The sequence below is a fragment of the Hypomesus transpacificus genome, chromosome 4 (genome assembly GCF_021917145.1).
Source record: "Hypomesus transpacificus isolate Combined female chromosome 4, fHypTra1, whole genome shotgun sequence".
Lineage (NCBI taxonomy): Eukaryota > Metazoa > Chordata > Actinopteri > Osmeriformes > Osmeridae > Hypomesus > Hypomesus transpacificus.
In genome coordinates, this window is record NC_061063.1 from 4,045,582 (window position 1) to 4,060,898 (window position 15,317).

Sequence of the window (15,317 nt, forward strand, 5' to 3'; positions counted from 1 at the left end):
TATGAATATTACATGGAATAGAACAGAATAGAGACAAACTTAAAATAACTACTGTTAATGAGAAATATTTGCATTGAGCAGTCACTGAACCCTGGATCCCAACGAAGATGCTATAGAAATGGAAATGTTAATGTCACTATTAAAGTGAACGTCTTGTTGACATCTTATCATGTGTCATGACTCATCTACCTAAAAACTGAATGAGTATTGGAGACAATATAATGCAAGCATTTGCTAATGTTAGTCTAGCATTAGGGTTACAGCCATGAGAAATGTAAGACATTATGGTCACACAATATATAGACTGTGTTGTTATTAATTTGTATGTCTGTTTACTAAATGATCCTATCTAAATGTTAAATAAAACTAGTCTACAGCTTATAATGGCAGCTTCCCCATGTAGTCCTACTCCGCATATTGGTACTCCGCTCCGTCTTTTACGTTTGTCTGAGAGCTTCAGTAAAATGGCTGTGTCTCGCGGAGCCTCGTGCTGGTTTGGTCGGTTTCTTGCTCATACTCTCGTTCTGTAACAGAAGCCCCCCCACATTTTGTGTCGGTTGATTTTATTCCCAGGATACGTATTTATATTATTCCACTAACTTTTCAGTCGAACCTGAGTCGGGAGTGGATGCCGGATTCGGTCCGGAGGTAGGGGGAATGAACCGGGATACGGGTACATTGTTATAAATAATTGTATTTATGTTCAATGCTATTCAGAGCTTGATTGTGAGTGACTTGCTGTGAGAGGGAGAGAGTAATATCATGGCCGCTCAGGTCGCTAGCGTAGCCACTCTCAACACTAGCCCGCCATCCGAACTAAAAAAACCGGATCGGGACCCACAGGAGGAGTCGGTACCGGGGGAGAAACAACATGAAAATAAGGAGCCGGGATCTGACAGCGGATCTCCGGGACAGAAGGAACTGCAGGACGGGGCCGCTGGTGGAGATGTAGGGGGAGGAGGGGATCCTGATATGAAGAACGGGAACGGGAATTCGTCCAGGGTGAATAATAATAATAACAGCCAGAATGATACGGGGGGACCTGAGGGGAATAACCATCCCGGAATTGGGCATCACCACCCGGGGCCCTTTCCTCCACCTCCTTACGGTTACAACCAGCACTACAGCCGGGCCCCTTTTCATCAACATGGCGGACAACAAAGCCCTGGCATGGCAGCTGCAGCGGGGCCGGCAGTGCAGCCAGGCAGCATGATGGACCCATACCCACCCAATTCGCATGAACACGGCTTCCCTAACCATTACAACAATTACAGCCCATTTCCGAATCGGACTCCTTATCAGGGCCAAGGATACGCCATGAACTCCCCGCGTAATAGTCAGCCTCCGGCGGCTGGGGGGCAGCCAGGCAAGCAACAGCCACCAGGAGGAACTACAGCTATGGCTGCCTCTTACAATAATCAGAGGTATAACATGGGGAACCCACAACCTACGTCTACCCCTACTTTAAATCAGCTCCTAACATCTCCTAGTTCTACAAGGAGCTACCAGAACTATCCACAAGGAGACTATAGTAACCAGGAAGGGGCCAGCAAGGGACCAGCAGACATGGGCAGTAGCCAGTATGGTGGGGGCCATCCGGGTTGGCAACAAAGGAGCCACCATCCTCCTCCAATGAGCCCGGGAAACACTGGACAACCTCTAAATAGAAATCAGGTAAACTTCTCTTATTGTACATATCTACTTTGAACAAGTTATAGCCATTACACAGCTTTGGGTAATGTCAGAGGCTTCTATTGCTATGGACCTGCCATTGTCTATGTGTAGCTCTCTAAAATGGCTGCCTCTGTTATTTCCTAACACCAGCTCCTGAAGAGCATTTAAAAAGAAAAATAAGCTGTATCTGCGTCTAAAGACACAACTTTCTGAGCCAAGGTGAATGGTGTGATTCTTTGCTTACTTGGGGCGAATGGGACAAGAGTTTGCATGGAGTAATTGAGGGCTTAAGGTGATTTAATGTTAGTAAAGGCTGTGCTTTTCAACCTCAAGTTATGCCTTATAGCGCAAATACACGACAAATTGTTGTACCTTGTAACGAATCTTTGCTGAAATGGCTTTTCAGATGTGTTCACGTAAAAGTTTGTTGAAAGGGTTCTTATCAATTTACCAAATTACCAAGATGTAGCCTGACTAATAACTGTTTGTTGAACGATACATACGACTAATTTGCAAGCCAGCATAGCTCGTAAAGAAACGCGAAGTGTTCATTTCGCTGTCGGCTGTTTATCACAAAACCCAAGTTGCAAAATTGTATCCGCAGTAACAATAATGCATCGTTTAATTATTATCCCGATATTGCTACATTGTAACGAAGAGGGGTGTGTGTTCATTCCACCCTGTTATTGCGACGTTCTTTCCATGTGCGCTTGTAAACACGGCAAGTGATTTGAGTAAGTGCAGATTGCTTTGCTTTGGGATTTGAATTATGGAGGTAAAATCCTTCTGTCAAAGCCAGGAGACAGTTGGTCTTAGGTTGACATGCTAGCTGAGATCTGATTGGCTCGCCATCCTCTGCTCTTGGCCATTTATAATTGCATGTAATGTAACGCTGCAAAACCATAAGCTTGCTTTTTTTGACTAGTTTGTTTATGTCAAAGATACCAACTGATTTATTTTTCAGTTATTTAAGATTATGCTTTTTTGTATTTGTGGGAATAGAATATAAATATTATTTGATCATATGTTTTTGTACTTAAACGAACTAGGCTACTAATTGTTTGAAAAAACATGAACGTTTCTCACCTTATCCTTATTTGTTGCATTTAGCAATATATGTACGTTGTATAAGCCCTACTGCAGTAATTTGCATGATTGCTGTAAAGCCCACTTGTTTGCAATTCTCGAATCAAATGTTGGCCATTTGAAGGATCTCTGCAATATGTCTGCATGTTAACTACAGTGTTTCTGTTTAGTATGTAAGTAAGTCTACAGACAATCTGGTATAAAATCTATCAGTAGTGTTCTGGTGTAGGCTGACTCGGGTACAGCTAAGAGAGTAGGTGTGGTCATTTACTTCAGTGGAGAGCAGCGTTGCTGGCTAATCCCAGAACAGTAGTTATTGAGGCTAGAATATCTTGAGCCATGTGAGAGTGAGTCTGACTGGCTGCAGTTGTGTTTACAAGCAGTCAAGGTGTCAGCCAAGTGTCACAGCTTTGTTCACTGGGCTACAATGATGACTTTCTCATGCAGTGTGTTACCATGTCAACACATCTAACCCATATTCTTATCTTGAAGATTGTGATCCACCTGAGTGCACTGCAGTAAGCTTGGTGATGCCTTGACTTCTCTTCTAATATAGTGTTCTTGATCTGAGCCACACCCTAATTAAGAGATCCTCAGAATTCCTGTTTTTGAATGCTAACAACAAAGGTTTTGTTTTTAATTTGTGTGGGAAGTCCAAAATGTGATACCAATCCCTGTTCAATGATGTTGTCCCTGGGATCCTATTCTACTGTTGGGGCTATCCGTCTCAAGACATTGTCATCCTTTCAACTGATGCATTGAGACTTTCATTCTTCTCTTCAGGTGCAGCTGAACACATTTGAGCAATTGACTGTACATTACCTCTGTTTGGGAGGAAACCACGCACCGGAGAATGCATAGGGGGGACATTTAGAGTGATGTCCTCGTAGGGACTGTCAACGAATTATATCACATGGTAAAACGCAATTTGTATGTTTTAGGTTAGGAATCTTCATTCGAAAAAGCTGTTTTCTATTCAGGAGGATGTCTCACTGGCAGAAACAGCATTTCTTGAGAGAAGAGGGCGCATCAGAGGAAGACTTCTTCAAATCATATTATTTCCCTGCTCATGCAATAAGTCAAGTGTCGTAACTATTTGGGAGACTTGAACAGGCCTTGGTTCGTCTCATCTAAGGACATGGGCAGATCATACCAGGCCAGACGTACGGGGGAAGCGTAGATCTGAGCTTGGTAGGAGGAAAGTTGTCTCTGGGGTTTCAACGTTTGATTCTGGGGACCCGATGTGGCAACCTGTGGGGCAAAGTCCAGCGAGGAAGCTTCTCAGAATGCCCTCTGCTCCAGATCAGTCCTGAGGAGACCTTTTGAGGCGGTGATGCTTTAGTCATGTCAGGGTTTCACTCATCCTGAGGCCTGCTGAGTGGTGGATCCTCCAAGTCTACAATTCTGAGCAAACTCAAGCTTTGTGGCGAGATCCAGAGAGGGAGAGACTTCCGCCTCGCCCACAGCCACGGCCTAAATGGCTTCGGCTCCGCCATTGGAAGACGAAGGCTCTTTTGTTAAGTGGAGTAAATGTGCAGGCCTAAAGTTTGATATGTCCCATCAACAGATGATGGGAGAACACTTTACGGTTGCGTTTTGGTCTCATGAACCCACTTCCTCCGTTGGCCAGGGAGCGCGTGGATGCGCTGTAGCCAGAAGAGTTGTGGCGATGGAGGGGGAGGAGAGGTGGGCCTGGCCTGAAGGGGCCCTGGCCTGCTTTCAAGGAAGCTCCCTGACTTCTTAGTCTGCACTGCTGAGTAATGATTCTCCACATGCCACACGGACAGCATGCTGCCTCACGGCGCTCTGTTTGTGTGTGTGTGTGCGCGCCCTGTGTGACAGGCTGATCCGCGTGTCTGTGTGTGTGTGTGTGTGTGTGAGTAAGAGAGGGAGGAAAAAGTGTCAGTGATACCCAGGGGATGGGGGAGGAGGGAGGGGGAATGTTTTTGTGAATGATCTTTGGCTGGCTGTGACAGCTGTGTGTATAGTGTAGGCTCACTTATTTGGTGATGGGGTGGGGGGTGTGGAGGGTGTTCCCGGTGGATGCCTCCAAAAGCTGCACTGACCTGCTCGTGCTCCAAGTGCCGTCAGATAGCCGTCTCCGACGTCATGCCAGACAGACATGGCCGTCTTGGAGACCCCCTCTTTCTCTCTTTTTTTCTCTCATCACCCCTTTATCATCTTCTCTCTCTTATATATACTTATACATAATAACTTATACATGTATAAGTGTTCAGTGTGTCTCTGCAACTATTTGAGTGTCTAAATCTCTCTCTCTTTGTCCCCCTAAAACATTTTTTTAAACTTGTTTTAAATAATGTTGGATGGTACATGCTGGCAGTGGCCCTTTGGTCTAGATCTAACCGGACATTCAGATGTGCAAACATTTTCCAAATCCATCAGAATTTTTCTCTTTTGCAGTGTTTGGACAAAATGTCAAACTGGGTTATATTGGAATGTAAGGGTAATTCATTTCTTTTGACATTTACCTTTAAAAAATGCTCCAGATTAGCATAGTAATATCCCCTTCCAAGCTGGTATGTGGCTGCAGACTTCATTTACATGACGTATGGCGTGTGTGTTTTATGAGGGAAAGTGGTTAACCTTTAAATAGGGGGGGGGGGGGGGGGGGGGGGGGGCTGCAGAGAGCAAATGGGGGTTAGCTGTTGGTTCTGGGAGGTAGAGATGGATGTTACCTCCAAGCTCTCTTAGAGAGCCCCGTTCACCTGTGCGCCACACGCCACAATTGGGAGCTTTGACAAGACCATTTTTAATCACTTGTTTCATTATTTCCCTTGTTCTTTCAGTCTTGTGAGACCGGTGGTGTGTTTTGCCTCAGGGCACACCTTGTAGGAGTGGCAGTAGCGCTAGGCGCCATGTACCCCGTGTTGGCCTTTCTCGCTCGACCTCAGCATTTGCATGGCAGAGGCCCTAACTGTTGCTTCTGGCAAATTCACCTGTTCAACTGTCCTCTGTGCTGTCAGTCACGGCTCTTTGGAGGCGCTCACCTGATACCTGGGAACAGAGAGTCCAACGTTTTCCTCAGAAGAAGACCCCAGTGTATGTGTGTGAGACGGGTTTCTTCGGTCTAGCAAGACGGACGTCAGGGCCGGCGTGGTGTTAGCGAGCCAGCCGCTGACCCCCGGTCCTCCGGTGGCCTTCCTCGGCCTCTGCTCGTTCAGCAGCCTGGGGAGGTTTAGGGCGGCAGCAGTGAGCCAAGCACGGCAACGGCTCGTCGGGGGCGGTCCGTGCGAAATAAGCGACTTCAGCACGAGCATCCGGCGACGGCGTCCGGGCCCCGCCGAGCCACGTGAGCGCTCCCGCTGTGCGCCACGCTGCCCGAGTCTGGTCTCAGTCCGTTTGGAGCTTGTGGTGGGGACCTCCTTCCTTTCCCTTCTCTCTCTCTCTCGTCTGGAAGGGGAATGCAGAGGCTGAGCTTGAAGAGGAGTTTGGCTGACAGGTTGACACGCTACTGCCGGGGGGGACGTTCGCTGGTTCCTCAGTGTCTAACCTGACACCCCCCTGAAAGACCTGAGAAGCGAGCTCTACTGCAATCTTCAGAAAGGAGCCATTTTTTGGGGAGGGGTCCCTGAAATATCTGTCCTGGCAGTGTGGTCTTCAACATGGTTAAACCTGTTGATGTCTTGTTAGTGTAGGCACGGCTTTATTACCGTGGTGACTCGGGTTGAGCTTAGCTTAGCATGTGCGGTGGTCTGCTTGCTGCCTAGTGCCTAGTAGCATGCTAGGCTCGGCATCCCAAGGAGCATTGCCGTTTGGATCGACGTTTTGAAGCTCAATCCGGCCCCGTTAACTTTTGGTTCTGTAAATTTGGCCTGCAGCTATCTGAATTGATTGGGTTCTCCCTCCGTGCGTTTGTGTGTAAGCGCTACCTTTCTCGCTTCCACCCCTCCTTAAGTCTTCAGAATTCTCTCAGAACAGCTGGGGGAACATCTGGGTGAGTAAGTGTGCGGAGCTTCTCCACATTGACTGGGAACACAAGCAGCCCCTCCCCTCCCCCTCCTCTCAGTCATGCAGCGGTCAGCTTTAAGTTGGAACCAGTGCTTTTCCTAGCTGTCTGATATAGTGAGAAAGGCAGACTAATTGCCTAATTGCAAACATGCCGTGCTTTCTTCTTTTTTTTCCTTCAGGTTTTTGTTTTCGTTACGTCTCAAATAGGTATAAATCGTTGAAGGGTAATCCACTCAGCCAAATTACAATATGGCCCCTAGCCATAATATTTACTCAAACCAATTCTGAAAGGAGTTGGCCTGAGAAGACAGACTGTTAGCTGGTATGTGCAGCGTTTTGTGAACGCTGTTGGATTTGTGAATCGGAATTGTCCTTGGACAGGTGTTGGTCAGTGGAGCAGGCCTGGGATTAACTGTCACACACTCTTAAGGGTGTTTTGCTGGGATCAGGTCGGGTGTTAGGTAAGTGACGTAGAGTTTAAGGAGATCTTTAGTCCTCGATAATATCCCCAGTGATATCCGACGTAGACGGAACAGAATGAGAGCAGCAACACGTATGTGAGTTGTGTGTGACGGTGGCCCTGGCCTGAGTGCGTGCGGAGGGGTTTACTGCAGAACAATAGTCTGTGCAAGGCCTCGGCCATGTGGTGGATTAAATTAGCAGCAGTTGTTTATCGTCTGTCCCCAGTCCATCTGTTTGCCTCGGCCAAGTCGACGCAATCTCCGCTATCAGGCAGAACTCCAGCCCTTATTCCACCCTACACACACACACACACTTTTACATGTACACAGTACACACCCTGTAAGGATGTGTGTGTGTGTGTGTCCCGTCAGTCCTTGACACAATATACTCAGTGCAACCTTTTCTGCCAAGAGTGCCTCGGCTTTCCTCTATGCAGATTAGCCATGTGCTAATTGCATTTATTTATTTATTTTTTGGGGAGAGAGGGAAAAAAGAGAAAAAGCCAGGGGAGGAGTTTCCCCCTGCGATTGATTAGATGACTGGGCAGAAAGGAAGAGAGAGAGAGGGGGAGGGAGGGAGAGCAGCGTGGGTTGGGGAAGCTAGCGAGCGTGGCCGTCTTGTGTGTCTCGTTATCTGTGAAGCATGTGAACCTTTGAGCGCCATTAAACCTCCTAGATGATGGCTGCTTCTTTTAACTTCCCACCCGAGAAAATACCTGAAAAGACTTCCAGCAAACCCAGGCAGATTTAAACCCGGGCCCATTTTCAAAGGCCTAGAAAGCATTTTTCAGAAGCAGTGTTGATGGAAATGGTTTCTCAGTTGATATGCCAGTGGGGAGGATTATTCAAACCTTCAAAGAAGGCCATAGTTTTGGCAAATAATCGTAGAAATTATAAGTTCGCTAAATGTATCCTAATGCCTTTGCATGCATAAAGGAATCATTAAAGAGTTGACTGGACAAGTTCCCTGGCATTAACATTTGTGGGCTGACCGCTTAAGGATTATAAGGATAAACATATCTCATCCTTCTGCTAAGGGTAATGCTACCTGTGTGTTAACCATCACCCCCCCATCCAGACCAAAAAGGACCCTATCAATAGCAACCGCTGTCCATAAATTAGTGATATTCAGCGATCATAAACATCATGATTTGAATGTTATAACCTTATGGGAAGGCTTGTTTCATACTCTTGGGAATTTCAGATGATGTGAGAACCTAGTTTCTAGGTCTTGGCGTTTTTTAAAACATTTTCAAACCAACATTTGTAAAGTTGGAATCCAGGCCTACCTGTTCTCCGTGACTGGCGGGACCTGCACCAGATAATGATGGGTCATCATTACCCTGGCCACACACAGGAACAGAAGCGCTAGTGTACATACAGCTAGAGATGGCGTTGTCATTGGGATTCCAACACAGGTAGCTAACACGTGGCACAGCCTACTGAACAGCGACAAACCCAAACAACTTCCTGCTCTTCCTCAACTAACATTTAGGCTAATATGGTTGGGTAGCAAAAATGAACAAGGTACTCCACTGGAAGGATTACTGAATGACTTTGTGCGTGGTAAGATATGAAGACATTACTGAGATGTTCAGCTTTCCTGGGATTTTTTGTCTCGTGTGGAGAGTATATTTGGGGAGGTAAAACCGCTTGTAGAGAAGTTACGAATAAATCTTAGTCTTATGTCTGATCTCCCCCTGCCTCGGTAGTGTAACGTGTGATACCCTTGAATGTGTGTGTGTGTGGCGGGGGGGGTGTGGGGGGGTGTTGTGGTGGAAGGTGTGGGTATCGAGTAGCTTGCATCCTCCAAAGGGCCGGAGGTTAAAAGTGCAGGAGGGCTCACAGGAGACAACCTTCTGAGGCATGTTGCCTCCTCCCTGCGGTGTGGTCCGTAATGACCCCAGGGAGGGTAGTAATACGCAAACACACACACACACACACTCTCACTCGCTGTCCATGAACCTGACGGCGCTAGGGAGAGTGGGGCCTGGGGGAGGCTGGAGGGAAAACATGGAGTGGAGTGTGTGTTGTTATCTCAGGATGCTGTGACCTACCGAGGGCCCCGGGAGGCAGTGCCCCCCCCCCCCTCCCCCCCTCCCCTCCTGCGGTGTAGTCAGTCAGGCCCGGGGCCCCCGTAAGGCTGGTGTGTCATTCATACGGTGCCAAGACCGCTTTATTAAGGGCCAGGAAGAGCAGAGACTGGCCCAGGTTCAAACAGCAGTGCAGCTGGGACCTGTTACATTTTCGGCAGACTGCCCTCTCCGTCTCACAGGCTATAAATAGCTCGGGTGGTTGTCTCCCTTAACTAAGACGGGGAGTTTTTTTTTTTACACTGAGAGGTGGGGGGGGGGGGGGGGGGCATATTAATAAGCGTGGGAAGCATGGGAGGGTTTGTCTGGAGCCTGGAGGTGTAGCGACTCCCAGGCCTGTCGCTGCAGCGTTTGTTAGCCTCTGATAGGCCGGCGTTTGGCTCCCTGACACAGTAGGGCCCTGGAAAGATGGGACGGGGCCGTCTCCGATGCGCGAGGACGCACCTCTCGTTGACGCACACAGGCTTTAGGACCACGGCTCCGGCGGCTGACAGGCCAACCTGCCCACTTCTAAACCCTGTGGACGCCCCCCTCCCTCCTCCGCCCGACCCCCCCCACCCCTCCCTCCGACTGGGCTTCCTGGTGCTGGCTGTGATGCTGGCCCAGGCCATGTGGAGGAGTTTCCCCCAGCCAAGGTCAGCCCCTCCCCCCCCTCCCTGCCCCCCTCCCTGCCCCCCCACCCTGACACAGCTCCAGCTGAGGGGTGGGCTCTGCTCCAGCTACCGCAGACACTTCCATTTCCTTGAGCTTATTTTCATAGAAACCCTTCCCGACGTCTCCAGCGTAACAGGATCCGCCCACTGGCACTGATCTGCTGGGCAGGGAAACCCTCCTGGCGGATATAGTGGGCTCATTCATTCATTCTGGGCCAATTCCTTCCTCCCTGTTTTTTTTTTAAGTGAGGGGAAACTCATCCAGCGCTGTGATTTTCATTTCTTTTACCCCTTCGGTGTTTCATTGACCAACTTATTTAACCCGTGACACAGCTTGCGTAGAACAACTACCGAACCATACTTATCTCTATATCTGAGCTAATCTTATATAAAACACGAATATTTCACAGATCTCAGTGTTTTTTGAAGAGTTGGGCTGAAGTGAAGGTGGACTAGGGCATCCTGTGTGTGCTTTCTAACAGTCTGTCTCTCTGCTCTCCAGCCCCCCACCCCGATGGACCAGGTAGGGAAGATTCGAGGACAGCCGTACCCGGCGGCCAACCCCTACACCCAGCAGCAGGGCCAGGGGCAGGGGCAAGGCCCGGTCCAGGGCCAGGGGCAGGGACAGGGGCAGGTCCCGCCACCGGGACCCCAGCAAGGAGGCTCGTACCCTGGCCAGGGCTACGGCCCCACAGGCCCACAGAGGTACCCCATGGGTCTGCAGGGTCGCACCCCTGGAAGCATGGGAGGAATGCAGTACGGACAGCAGGTTGGTCACTTCCCCCGCCCCCCTTCTAATTCTCCCACGGTCCTCCCCTTTCGTCTGACATGACATTCGAACACAACAGGGTAGTGAGCATGAAAGAGCTCCAGCTAAATAGTGGCTGTGAGGCCTGTGGTCTCGCGCCAGGCTCCTGGCTGTGAGCTTCGATCACCCCCTCGCGAGAGGAGAGAAGTAGCCGTTTCTTTGTGGGAACTCTCGCACAACAGCCACTCCAGGCTGGTTTTGATGCGTGTCATTTCTGCACCATCTCATATTTTCTTTGAATCCTTGAGCGCTTAAGTGCCTTTGCCAGACGACACCCAGCTTTAGTTTTTTCTCCCCTCTGTGCTACCCGGGCAAGGTTGGCTTTTTTTCCTCCTTTTGTGCCACTTGAGAGTAATGAAACGCAAAGTCGCATTGAAAGCTTTTTGTATAAAGAAACGGCACATTTGAAAGGCTTCAAATGCCCTCAAAACTGCTAGTTCAAGTGGCAGATCACTGGCCTAATAGAAAATCTCCTCTTTATATTAATATAGCAACACAACTCTAACAGCTAGTTGTCTTATTATGCTTTTGTTCCCTCCTGTAGATGTCAGCCTATGGACAGCAGGGTCCAGGGGGCTATGGGCAGCAGAGCCAGGGCTACTATGGGCAGCACGGCCCTCCACCCCACCCTGGCCAGCAGCAGCAGCCCCCCTACCCAGGCCAGTCCCAGAGCACCCCAGCAGCCCAGGGCCCGTACCCCCAGCAGGGCCACCCCCCTCAGCCGCCCAGCCAACATGGCCAGGCCGGCCCTCCCTACCCCCAGTCCCAGGGCACGCAGGGCCCCCCCCAGGGCCAGCCCCCTTACAACCAGCCCCCCCAGTCTCAGCCGGGCCAATCGCCCTACTCCGCCACTCAGCCGCAGCAGGGCCCTCAGAACCAGCAGGGCCCGGCCCAGGGCCAGCCCAGCTACCCACAGCCCCCGGGCCCAGGGCAGACCCCTCAGCAGGCCCCGTCGCAGCAGCAAGGAACCCCCCAGCAGCAGCAGCTGCAGCAGCAGCAGCCTGTGCCTCCTCCCCAGGCCCAGCAGCCTCCAGGCCATGGCCAGCCTCAGGCCCAGCAGCCCCAGCAGGGTCAGCCCTCGCCCTACTCTCAGACCCCTCCCCTGCAGCAACAGCAGTCGCCCTTCCAGAGGTTTCCCCCTCCTCCCCAGGTAAAAAAAGAGAAATGTCACAAGTATACATTGCCTCGGTCTATGTTCTCACACACACCTCACACGTCTCTGGCGTTCCTGTCTAACACCTTCTGTGTGTCCCCCCCCCCCTCACCAGGAGCTATCCCAGGATTCCTTTAGCTCCCAGTCCAGCGCTCCCCCCTCCAACCAGCCCAACAAGAGCGGCCAGGAAGACAGCATGCAGGGCCGGCCGTCTAGCTTGCCGGTGAGACCCCAACACAAGCGCACACACACACGGAGCTTAGTGCAGAGAGGCTTACTCAAACACTAGCAACCTAGAAATGGTACCTGCCTGTCAATGAAGCGACTCAGCCTTCCCCTCCCCAACATCTCTGTTCTACAATCTGCCTAGCCGCATGCCCTCCCTCCCTCCCCCCCCCCCACTGGCCTGGACTGTTCACATGGTTGTCAGTTGGAACGCCTACATCCACTTGTTTTGTATCCTCAGCATCTTGAATGTGGGCGGTGTCAGCCCTGTGGAGGTAGCCCTCGTCTCCTCTGCACCCCCCTCCGCTAGCTCCAACACTCCCACACTGGGCCTTAGAGGTGGCACGGCGAGTCAGGGTTCGAAAGCTGGACGGCACATGGTATTTTTGTCCAGAAAGAAACGCGTCTCCATCTCGGATTTGTATACATTGAGATGAGAACGAAGTGAAAGTGGAGATGGCCTCCCTCTCCCTGGAACTGAACACCAGACAGGAAGACCTGCAGTGATATGGGCTGTGTTTATAGGTCAGCGTTGGAGATAACCTCATTCAAGACTTCAGGGAGGGAGAGGGGAGAAATGAGATCATTAATGAGAGAGAGAGAGGGAGAGAGAGATAGAGGGAGAGGGAGAGAGGGTGAACGGTGGGTGGAAGGCAGTAAGCAATGGTTAAGTGAGGGAACGCAAGCAAATGACTTAAATAGTGAGCGATGGCTGTGTGGAGAGACTGGGAGGGGGGGGGGGAGGGAGAGGGAGGGAGGGAGGGTGTGATGGAGCCGGGTCTGTCTGTTCCAGTGGGGGATGCCCTCTGGATGTGTTTCCCCTCCTCTTTTATTTATTTCTCTTATTTATTTATACATCTCCCTCTCAGCCGTGCCATTGGCCTAGAAGACAAGCCTGGGCTGTTGTGTTCACGGGGATTCCCCCGTTGGCGGCGTGTGATTGGCCGTGAGAGCCATTAATCTGCCTGAGGTCTGGATGGGCAGATTCCACTCGGCTCGCCCTCCCTCACCCCTTCTCCCTCCCTCTCTCCCTCTCTCCCTCCCTTCCCGTGAAGCGCACATGACACTGCACAGATTAGACCCTGCCAACTTTAGCCATGCTTTCTTTTTTTTGCGCACAACACGCACACACTCTCAACCTGGCATCGTCAGCCATGTGCTATTAAAGCCAGTGGACCAAAGCTGGTCAGCCAGCCACCCAGACAGCCAGCCAGCACCACTCCCAGGCTGTGACCAGGTGGCGCTGGCCTAGCTGAGAGGATGGCAGAGGATCTTATCACTTCAGCTAAACAGTCTTTGTCACACCTGGCCAGACGCCGACTCCTCCGCCCAATACAGCAGTATTTTCAGTCAGGTGTTGGGAAACGGTGTGTTTTTTTTCTTTTGTTGGTCTGCTGTTGCCGAGCACGGGGGGGGGGGGGGTGTAACCGTCTAGAAAGGAGCAGGTACAGCCTCTGGGGAAGTGCTCTGAACGAGCAAGTGGAAACCAGCCCGACTGGCCAAGCTGGTTTTCTCGTTTGTTTTCACCCGGGCTCTCTCTCTTTCCCTCTCTCTCGCATGCACACACACACCTCCCTCACACACACGCCCCTCACGCACACACATATATGCACCGCAGGGATTACACTGCGGTACACTCCTTGTGACCTTTTAACCGTCGAGTTCAGCAAACAGTTTTGCCCTCAAACTGCAGTGTTTGCGTTCACTTGTATTTGTCTTTAAACGACTGTTTCCCCATTCTTCACCAAATGTGTCAGCTTTGCTGTTCCTTTCCTTAATAACAAGCGTCAAGAGCCACACACACACACGCTGTTGGTGTATAGAATGACAGAGTTAAGGGTATACGTCTGGTCTGAGGGGATTTGGGTTTACCCTGCTTATGACGGCTGACCCCAGGTCAGTCTGGTCCTCCCACCGCCCTCCAAAAGGCCGCTCTCTCTGGGAGCCAGACTCTGTGTGGGGCCTGGAACCTACGGTCCCACGTCCACTCCACAGGGCCGCGCGACCTAGGCAAGACCTCTGTACAAGGAAGACGCCTCGTCAGCGAGCGTGTCAATTAAGAGACGAGCGACGTCCTTCAGCCAACACGGCGTGTGGCGTTTGCTCCTCGTTGACTGGTGGCTCGTACGACAGTCGAAACCAAACGCGCTTTGGGTGTGCGTGAGCGCGCTCGTGAGGAGGCGCACGATTGGCCGTCTGTGTGGGGCGCAGGGGGGGGGGGGGAGGAGGAGGGAGGGAGAAGCCCCCGTTAAAGTGTCTGCCTGTGTGGGTTTTTTTTTGTCACTGTGCCTGGAAGTGACACTTCCTCACCGTGTCAGCCTGTGGGAAAGGGAATGACTCCCACCACCGCCCACCCACCCACCAACCCCTTAAGAGGTTTAATCTCTTCCCTGCCTTCTATGAGCTCCTTTGTACCCCCCCTTTTCCCAACGTGGGGCTAATCCCACTCACGCCCGCCCCCTCTGGTTTGGGTCCTTCGCCTTGCCAAGGATTCAGGGGAACGGCCAGCCCCCCCCCCCCCCCCCCCCCAATGGGCCCAGACTGACTGAAAGCGCTCCAGACTTGAGAGGAAGGTCACATGTTGGTCACACACTCGCCCTGTTGTCCCGCCCCCCTTTCCCTTTCCCTCTCCCCTGCCTGGGCTTCCTCGCCAACCAAGCTTCTTCTGGAGTAGTTTTAATTCCGAATTTTCTAGAGGAGGGAAGGTCTAGGTTGTCTAGCAAGTGTGTGTGTGTGTGTGTGTGTGTGTTAGTGATCCTGTCCAAATGGACCCCACCATTGGACTCTCACTCAGGACTCTCCCCAGGTTTGGATATCCAAGGACCACCCACCCCAGCACCCCACTTCCTAACAGGGTCTGTGCCAAGACTCACGATCCGGTGCCAAGCCCTTTTCCCAGGCCTGCTCTCCCCCATTCTCAGGCCAGCAGCTCTCCTCTCTGCAGCAGAGTACAGCTTGTTTGTGCGACACAGCTCTGGCTGGCTAGGCCGGCCCACTTTTTTCCCTCCTACCCAGTCCCAACCCCTCTGCCTTTCAATATGAATTCTCTCTCTCTCTCTCTTATCTGTTGGGCTTTCTTCTCCTTTTTTTTGGTTGAGTTTCTCTCTTCTATCTTTCCTCTTTCCGTCTCTTTTCTAATTCTCTTCACCCCACCCTCTTCTCTTCTTCCTTTTCACTTTCTCTCTCTCTTTCTTT

At 51.1% G+C, this 15,317-nt stretch overlaps 1 protein-coding gene across 1 annotated transcript in view; it reads left to right on the forward strand.

Annotated features, from left to right (window-relative positions):
* Positions 1 to 457: 457 nt before the first annotated feature.
* arid1ab (AT rich interactive domain 1Ab (SWI-like)) overlaps positions 458 to 15,317 on the forward strand; it is a 19,640-nt gene continuing 4,780 nt past the window's right edge. The window contains exons 1-5 of the mRNA XM_047019684.1: positions 458 to 1,674; positions 10,439 to 10,705; positions 11,289 to 11,894; positions 12,013 to 12,185; positions 12,364 to 12,469. Coding sequence (XP_046875640.1) covers positions 763 to 1,674; positions 10,439 to 10,705; positions 11,289 to 11,894; positions 12,013 to 12,185; positions 12,364 to 12,469 — 2,064 coding nt within the window. The 5' untranslated portion in view covers positions 458 to 762. The remainder of the gene's footprint in view (positions 1,675 to 10,438; positions 10,706 to 11,288; positions 11,895 to 12,012; positions 12,186 to 12,363; positions 12,470 to 15,317) is intronic.